The 8,664-nt window shown below is 38.2% G+C and overlaps 1 protein-coding gene across 7 annotated transcripts; it reads left to right on the top strand.

Annotated features, from left to right (window-relative positions):
* On the top strand, positions 3,018-4,677 carry LOC104774084. 7 transcript variants are annotated; one of them, XM_010498757.2, is made up of 6 exons: positions 3,018-3,172; positions 3,374-3,424; positions 3,726-3,970; positions 4,056-4,146; positions 4,226-4,295; positions 4,376-4,677. In XM_010498757.2, exons 2-6 carry the CDS (start codon positions 3,420-3,422, stop codon positions 4,427-4,429), a joined length of 465 nt encoding a protein of 154 aa, XP_010497059.1. In that variant the 5' UTR covers positions 3,018-3,172; positions 3,374-3,419; the 3' UTR covers positions 4,430-4,677. The 7 variants fall into 7 exon arrangements, with proteins under 7 accessions (XP_010497059.1, XP_010497071.1, XP_010497056.1 ...); XM_010498769.2 differs by having other exon boundaries at positions 3,721-3,970; XM_010498754.2 differs by having other exon boundaries at positions 3,334-3,424.

The following is an 8,664-nucleotide window of genomic DNA, read 5'->3' as shown; positions in this document are numbered from 1 at the left end:
CATGTCTGGTGTCTCCTAAGTCCTAAGTCCTAACCCACTTACACTGTTACACATTGATCATATCTTCCAGGTGATCTTTCCTGTGTTTAATTTTGATTATGAATAGTGAATACATTTTCGTATTAGATCTTTTTTTGGCCTTTTAAAGTACATCACAAAAAAAATTATAAAACAAAAATATGTTCGGCATAGTAATTGGACCATTAAACTTGGGCTTTTATTATGTAGAAAAGCAGAGTAGGGGAATAAAACAGAAGAAGCATATTCGCCGTAAAAACAGCGGTCACGTACCGGACCTCAACCCCACTTTCCATTCTACTTTATTAAGCGGGAAACAGATGCTTCCTTATCCATCGATGAAAGCGTCGGCTACACAGGACACGTGTTGAGCTCAAAGAGGTCTGTCACTAAACTATCACGCCGTCCCAGTGTAAATCTATCATTCTCGCTCTCGTGGGTTACGTGGATACAGAAAAATCAATTTTAGTTTGAAATAAAAAAAATAAAATTAAGACAGAACAGAAGAGACACGCAAACATATCCATTAGGGTCACAACGGTTCTTGCAGCGGCTTATTTACCAGAAAGGAAAGAAATCCGAATATTTTTTTGTGTCTCTAAAGGTAAGGGCTTTTAAGTGAAGAGAGTTAGGTACTGTGTCCGTCAGGTGAAGAGATACGAAGATGGATAACACAGAAGAACTTGTCTCCATTGAGCTACCAGCTCCTGCTTCATGGAAGAAACTGGTATCTTCTTCCCTCTTCTTGTTTTATTTTTGTCCATTGTTTTCTTGAAATTGCTGCTGTGGTTACTATTTTTCTCCCTTGAATCGATGTTGTTTGTGTAAGGATTGTTTCTCTGTTCTGCTTTCTAGTCTTAGTTAGTTTCTTTTGTTTCTTATGTTCTAGGGTTAATGCTCGATTTGGGGATTTCAAGATATGTTTTGTTTCGAGGTGGTTTTGTGGCTTTCTATGTTGAATTTATGTTGAGATAATATAATTAGATGAGAATTTAACGGTTAGGGTTTTCTTGGGGGTCAAATTAGGGTTTTTTATGAATACACCCTAAACCCTAGATTTGGTTGATAAAATTTGGGGGTTTCCTATAGATTGTGTCCTGTGTTGTTACTAGTGCATGTATCTTTGGTATGTGATTAGTAGAAGCTTGTGTTTGTTTNCAACTGTCAATTTTACAGGTCATTGTTTTCCTAAAATTCGAACTTGTTTGTTTTGTTTGGTGTTCTCTATGTTCATTTTTCAATTTTTTCTCCATAAATTCGTTTGTTTTTCATTTTCTAGCTCTTTATTGTTTCTTTTTTTGGTTGTTCAAATATAATTAAGGTTAGATTATATGTTGTGTTTCATACTTACGCTTTACGTTTCCGATTCGTCATGAGTGATTTGGCTTGATTTTGATTAGTCTTGTCCAAAATCATCCTTACAGCTTTCTTGGATGCAAAAGAGTGGACATTGATTGTGATGATGGCCTCACGGGTTAAGCTTTCACCCAAGCAGTGTGGTAGTTTCTGAAGGGGTGGAACCTCATCTGTTCATATAAGAAAATTTTAACTGCTTTCATATTCTATCAGCTATGGTCATGGAAATGGAAGCAGTTTATAACCGCAGCGACCACTGCGGAATATGTTGAAAGGCTAACAATAACAGAAAAGTGCATTGACAAGAGCGTTATCTGAGAGTATGAGTAGTCTCAGAGGAAAAATAGCTTCAAGACCTATGAGGGAGATCTTCCTAACATCGTCATCTCTGTCTTTTTCTTCATTGTCTTCCTCTGTTTCATGGGATGATGCCATAGAGCTCAACTTGAAAGAGTCCAAAGCATCTTTTTCTGAGGATAAGAGTCATCATCAGCAGATCAATGGGGAGTTTTCAAATGTTTCTTCTTCTTCTCAAGGCACTGAAATGTCGGGTTCCACTCATGTCAGGATGCGACCACCAGTTCTCTTGATGGATAAAGGTGTAGGGAACTACGATCCTGAAAGAATCCCTCCATCGGTGTTTGGCAAGACTGGGGATGTGACTTGGAGCGAACTTTCGAATGAGTCATTGTTTAGTCTGACATTTGATGGGTATAGAAAGTCAAACGCTCAAGCATCTCGTCAAAGCAATATAAAAGCTGAAGAGGTTTTGATGTCCCCGACTCTGCTATCCACACCAGAGGAGGCAAAAGAGAAGAGATCTGAAGTGAGAGATACAAAGAATGGAGAAACAAGAGTGGAGACTCAGAGTCGTATTCATCAAGAGAAGTACTACTCCTTGTCAACTCAAGATGTCCCCTTGAGTTCTATCCCCAGCAACTTCTATTGCTTATATGCACCCCCCAAAAGGGATCAATATTATTCCCTTCCTGTAGGTGAGAACAAAAGTAAGAAGAGAAAGAAGACAAGAAAGAGCAAGATGAAGAGGAAGAAGGACAAGAAAAAGAAGAAGACGGAGGAGGAGAAGAAGAAGAATAAGTGCTGCATGTGGTCTTGGTTGAGCTCAGTGTTTTCAAAGTGCGAGTGTGACTTGTCGTCCTGCTACAAATGGAGAAAGTGTTGTTGTGCTGCATAGAGCCAAAATCTATGGTTTTGTAACTTTTCTTCATCGTGAGAAATGTGTTGACACCTAAACGATCATCCCTCTATATACATAATCTTGAATGCTCAAAATGTATTCTTACAAAACGGTTAACAACTCTTTTTCTTCTATTCTTGATATAGATTTGTTCCAGACTCTTTTATCCATTTATCGATTATTACATTATAACGAATACAAGCTGTAATTGGGAATTATGATGAGAGTGGGGTCGAGTAGTATAAGACAATGGACAAGGCATGGATTGGAAGAAGATGCACAATTATATTGACTTTTTAGTTATGTATTAAGCTCATACCAAACACATCAATTATTAAGTTTCTTAGAATTATTATTTCTTTTTGAGATTGTTGGATTATGTAAGATTACAAGAATAGCCTCAGTAGCAGAGGATCCGTATAACGGCTGGGGGGGGGGNTATAACTTGTCTGGGGTCTTCGAAAGAGCAAATCCAATCATCATTTCAAAGCGAAAGGAAAAAGGCAAAACGTAAAGAGGGCAGAGCCCTTCTTCTTCTTCTTCTTCTTCCTCAAGAAGGAAGCGACTTTATTATTTTAACCAACGAGATTTATCAATCAGGTAAGCAAAAACTATATGATTCGAAGATTCTTGCTTTGTTTATTATTAAAACATGTTTTGTACGGTGTGTTGATTGGCTCTTCTTTTGCCTTTTTTAAAAAAAAAAAAAAAAAAATCTCTAGGGTTGGTTGGTTTAATTGGTGTGTAAATTTTTTGACAAGGATCATTGATTACCCTCCCTGAAAATCTCGAGCTTTCCAGATCTATCGGAGCTCCTGGGTTTATATAATTCCCTTTCTGCAAATCAATGGGGTGCGCTTCTTCCTTTCGATTTTTTTTCCTTTTTTTTTTTTATGTTTTTAGATTTTATGCAGAATAATATATATTGGTATCTGATTGGTTTGTTAGATTCTGTTTGATGGGTTTTGTTCCTTCGTTTTATATGTTGTTCCTGGATTCATGTGATAGATAAACCTTAAGTATCCTTGCTGGGAAGGAGTAAGGTTGTTTTGATTGAAAGATTGATTTGAAACTACAATAGCTAGCTAGTAGGATGGGTATAAGGATGTTTGTTGGGCAATGATCAGAAGGTTATGGTTTTGTAACAGAGCAGTGGCTGCGTGGCTTGCTACAGAGAACACAGATCAACTGCCGCCGCCACTCTAAAGGATCCACCTTCCAATCCCATAGCTCGACCGATTAAGAAACCTAGCGTCTCCGAAGATTTCTGGTCAACTAGCACTGTTGATATGGACAACTCCACCTTCCCTTCTCAGGGGAGTTTATCATCCAACCAGACTTTTGATTCTCATTCTGGTGCCAGGAACACTAATGCTCCTCCTGAATTTGTAAATCAAGGTACTTTCTTTACTGACTCGCGTTATGGTCTAGTAGCTAGTGCTCTGTGATGGTCATATATGTAGTGGGTATGTGTGTTTTGCAGGTCTTCTTCTTTGGAATCAGACACGTGAGCGTTGGGTGGGCAAGGAAAAACCCACCAACCCACCGGATCGCAATCACGGAGCCAAGTTAAAGTGAGTGGCTCCATTACACACTGTTTTCCTCAAAAGCTAAGGTTAAGTCTGACAATGTTATAATATTTATCATTTGCAGTTGGAACGCAGCATCATATGATAACTTGCTTGGCAGCAACAAGTTATTTCCCCAACCCATTCCTCTCACCGTAAGTAATCTAATTCCAGAATGCAAGAAGTTGGGGGAAAATCTCAGTCAATTTATATTCAGATTTCCTGCTGTGAACAGGAAATGGTGGATTTCCTAGTGGACATATGGGAACAAGAAGGTCTATATGACTGATGAACAAGACTTTGGAAGACATACATACATACTGGTTCGGGCATTTCCGATTTTTTCTTTTTCTTTTCGGTTTTGTTATATGGCTCTCAAAGCCCTTGTATTATCTTTCATTTGGAATTGGATCAAGAACACTGGGAATATGGCTCATACGCTTTCACCTTAAATGTGAAAATATCCCTTGTTGTACTTGTACCATCATCTTCAAGACCAATATCTCGGTTTTGACCAATCTTTATCTCAATCTGGGACATGTCTGGTGTCTCCTAAGTCCTAAGTCCTAACCCACTTACACTGTTACACATTGATCATATCTTCCAGGTGATCTTTCCTGTGTTTAATTTTGATTATGAATAGTGAATACATTTTCGTATTAGATCTTTTTTTGGCCTTTTAAAGTACATCACAAAAAAAATTATAAAACAAAAATATGTTCGGCATAGTAATTGGACCATTAAACTTGGGCTTTTATTATGTAGAAAAGCAGAGTAGGGGAATAAAACAGAAGAAGCATATTCGCCGTAAAAACAGCGGTCACGTACCGGACCTCAACCCCACTTTCCATTCTACTTTATTAAGCGGGAAACAGATGCTTCCTTATCCATCGATGAAAGCGTCGGCTACACAGGACACGTGTTGAGCTCAAAGAGGTCTGTCACTAAACTATCACGCCGTCCCAGTGTAAATCTATCATTCTCGCTCTCGTGGGTTACGTGGATACAGAAAAATCAATTTTAGTTTGAAATAAAAAAAATAAAATTAAGACAGAACAGAAGAGACACGCAAACATATCCATTAGGGTCACAACGGTTCTTGCAGCGGCTTATTTACCAGAAAGGAAAGAAATCCGAATATTTTTTTGTGTCTCTAAAGGTAAGGGCTTTTAAGTGAAGAGAGTTAGGTACTGTGTCCGTCAGGTGAAGAGATACGAAGATGGATAACACAGAAGAACTTGTCTCCATTGAGCTACCAGCTCCTGCTTCATGGAAGAAACTGGTATCTTCTTCCCTCTTCTTGTTTTATTTTTGTCCATTGTTTTCTTGAAATTGCTGCTGTGGTTACTATTTTTCTCCCTTGAATCGATGTTGTTTGTGTAAGGATTGTTTCTCTGTTCTGCTTTCTAGTCTTAGTTAGTTTCTTTTGTTTCTTATGTTCTAGGGTTAATGCTCGATTTGGGGATTTCAAGATATGTTTTGTTTCGAGGTGGTTTTGTGGCTTTCTATGTTGAATTTATGTTGAGATAATATAATTAGATGAGAATTTAACGGTTAGGGTTTTCTTGGGGGTCAAATTAGGGTTTTTTATGAATACACCCTAAACCCTAGATTTGGTTGATAAAATTTGGGGGTTTCCTATAGATTGTGTCCTGTGTTGTTACTAGTGCATGTATCTTTGGTATGTGATTAGTAGAAGCTTGTGTTTGTTTNGTAGCTAGTGCTCTGTGATGGTCATATATGTAGTGGGTATGTGTGTTTTGCAGGTCTTCTTCTTTGGAATCAGACACGTGAGCGTTGGGTGGGCAAGGAAAAACCCACCAACCCACCGGATCGCAATCACGGAGCCAAGTTAAAGTGAGTGGCTCCATTACACACTGTTTTCCTCAAAAGCTAAGGTTAAGTCTGACAATGTTATAATATTTATCATTTGCAGTTGGAACGCAGCATCATATGATAACTTGCTTGGCAGCAACAAGTTATTTCCCCAACCCATTCCTCTCACCGTAAGTAATCTAATTCCAGAATGCAAGAAGTTGGGGGAAAATCTCAGTCAATTTATATTCAGATTTCCTGCTGTGAACAGGAAATGGTGGATTTCCTAGTGGACATATGGGAACAAGAAGGTCTATATGACTGATGAACAAGACTTTGGAAGACATACATACATACTGGTTCGGGCATTTCCGATTTTTTCTTTTTCTTTTCGGTTTTGTTATATGGCTCTCAAAGCCCTTGTATTATCTTTCATTTGGAATTGGATCAAGAACACTGGGAATATGGCTCATACGCTTTCACCTTAAATGTGAAAATATCCCTTGTTGTACTTGTACCATCATCTTCAAGACCAATATCTCGGTTTTGACCAATCTTTATCTCAATCTGGGACATGTCTGGTGTCTCCTAAGTCCTAAGTCCTAACCCACTTACACTGTTACACATTGATCATATCTTCCAGGTGATCTTTCCTGTGTTTAATTTTGATTATGAATAGTGAATACATTTTCGTATTAGATCTTTTTTTGGCCTTTTAAAGTACATCACAAAAAAAATTATAAAACAAAAATATGTTCGGCATAGTAATTGGACCATTAAACTTGGGCTTTTATTATGTAGAAAAGCAGAGTAGGGGAATAAAACAGAAGAAGCATATTCGCCGTAAAAACAGCGGTCACGTACCGGACCTCAACCCCACTTTCCATTCTACTTTATTAAGCGGGAAACAGATGCTTCCTTATCCATCGATGAAAGCGTCGGCTACACAGGACACGTGTTGAGCTCAAAGAGGTCTGTCACTAAACTATCACGCCGTCCCAGTGTAAATCTATCATTCTCGCTCTCGTGGGTTACGTGGATACAGAAAAATCAATTTTAGTTTGAAATAAAAAAAATAAAATTAAGACAGAACAGAAGAGACACGCAAACATATCCATTAGGGTCACAACGGTTCTTGCAGCGGCTTATTTACCAGAAAGGAAAGAAATCCGAATATTTTTTTGTGTCTCTAAAGGTAAGGGCTTTTAAGTGAAGAGAGTTAGGTACTGTGTCCGTCAGGTGAAGAGATACGAAGATGGATAACACAGAAGAACTTGTCTCCATTGAGCTACCAGCTCCTGCTTCATGGAAGAAACTGGTATCTTCTTCCCTCTTCTTGTTTTATTTTTGTCCATTGTTTTCTTGAAATTGCTGCTGTGGTTACTATTTTTCTCCCTTGAATCGATGTTGTTTGTGTAAGGATTGTTTCTCTGTTCTGCTTTCTAGTCTTAGTTAGTTTCTTTTGTTTCTTATGTTCTAGGGTTAATGCTCGATTTGGGGATTTCAAGATATGTTTTGTTTCGAGGTGGTTTTGTGGCTTTCTATGTTGAATTTATGTTGAGATAATATAATTAGATGAGAATTTAACGGTTAGGGTTTTCTTGGGGGTCAAATTAGGGTTTTTTATGAATACACCCTAAACCCTAGATTTGGTTGATAAAATTTGGGGGTTTCCTATAGATTGTGTCCTGTGTTGTTACTAGTGCATGTATCTTTGGTATGTGATTAGTAGAAGCTTGTGTTTGTTTCAGTTTTATCCAAAAAGAACTGGTACTCCGAGAAAGACAGAGATTGTGTTCGTGGCCCCAACCGGTGAAGAGATCAGCTCGCGTAAGCAGTTGGAGCAGTACTTAAAAGCTCATCCTGGCAACCCTCTCATCTCTGAGTTTGAGTGGACGACTGGAGAAACTCCAAGGAGGTCTTCAAGGATCAGCCAAAAGGTGAAGGCAACGANCCGTCCCAGTGTAAATCTATCATTCTCGCTCTCGTGGGTTACGTGGATACAGAAAAATCAATTTTAGTTTGAAATAAAAAAAATAAAATTAAGACAGAACAGAAGAGACACGCAAACATATCCATTAGGGTCACAACGGTTCTTGCAGCGGCTTATTTACCAGAAAGGAAAGAAATCCGAATATTTTTTTGTGTCTCTAAAGGTAAGGGCTTTTAAGTGAAGAGAGTTAGGTACTGTGTCCGTCAGGTGAAGAGATACGAAGATGGATAACACAGAAGAACTTGTCTCCATTGAGCTACCAGCTCCTGCTTCATGGAAGAAACTGGTATCTTCTTCCCTCTTCTTGTTTTATTTTTGTCCATTGTTTTCTTGAAATTGCTGCTGTGGTTACTATTTTTCTCCCTTGAATCGATGTTGTTTGTGTAAGGATTGTTTCTCTGTTCTGCTTTCTAGTCTTAGTTAGTTTCTTTTGTTTCTTATGTTCTAGGGTTAATGCTCGATTTGGGGATTTCAAGATATGTTTTGTTTCGAGGTGGTTTTGTGGCTTTCTATGTTGAATTTATGTTGAGATAATATAATTAGATGAGAATTTAACGGTTAGGGTTTTCTTGGGGGTCAAATTAGGGTTTTTTATGAATACACCCTAAACCCTAGATTTGGTTGATAAAATTTGGGGGTTTCCTATAGATTGTGTCCTGTGTTGTTACTAGTGCATGTATCTTTGGTATGTGATTAGTAGAAGCTTGTGTTTGTTT

The sequence above is a fragment of the Camelina sativa genome, chromosome 3 (assembly GCF_000633955.1).
Source record: "Camelina sativa cultivar DH55 chromosome 3, Cs, whole genome shotgun sequence".
Lineage (NCBI taxonomy): Eukaryota > Viridiplantae > Streptophyta > Magnoliopsida > Brassicales > Brassicaceae > Camelina > Camelina sativa.
Note: the sequence above shows the minus strand (reverse complement) of the source record. Positions and strands in the feature narration are given on the sequence as shown.

Coding starts and splice junctions, on each gene's coding strand:
- LOC104774084 (XM_010498757.2), top strand. Junction 4,147..4,225: donor AATCACGGAGCCAAGTTAAA/GTGAGTGGCTCC, acceptor TATCATTTGCAG/TTGGAACGCAGCATCATATG. Junction 4,296..4,375: donor CCCAACCCATTCCTCTCACC/GTAAGTAATCTA, acceptor TGCTGTGAACAG/GAAATGGTGGATTTCCTAGT.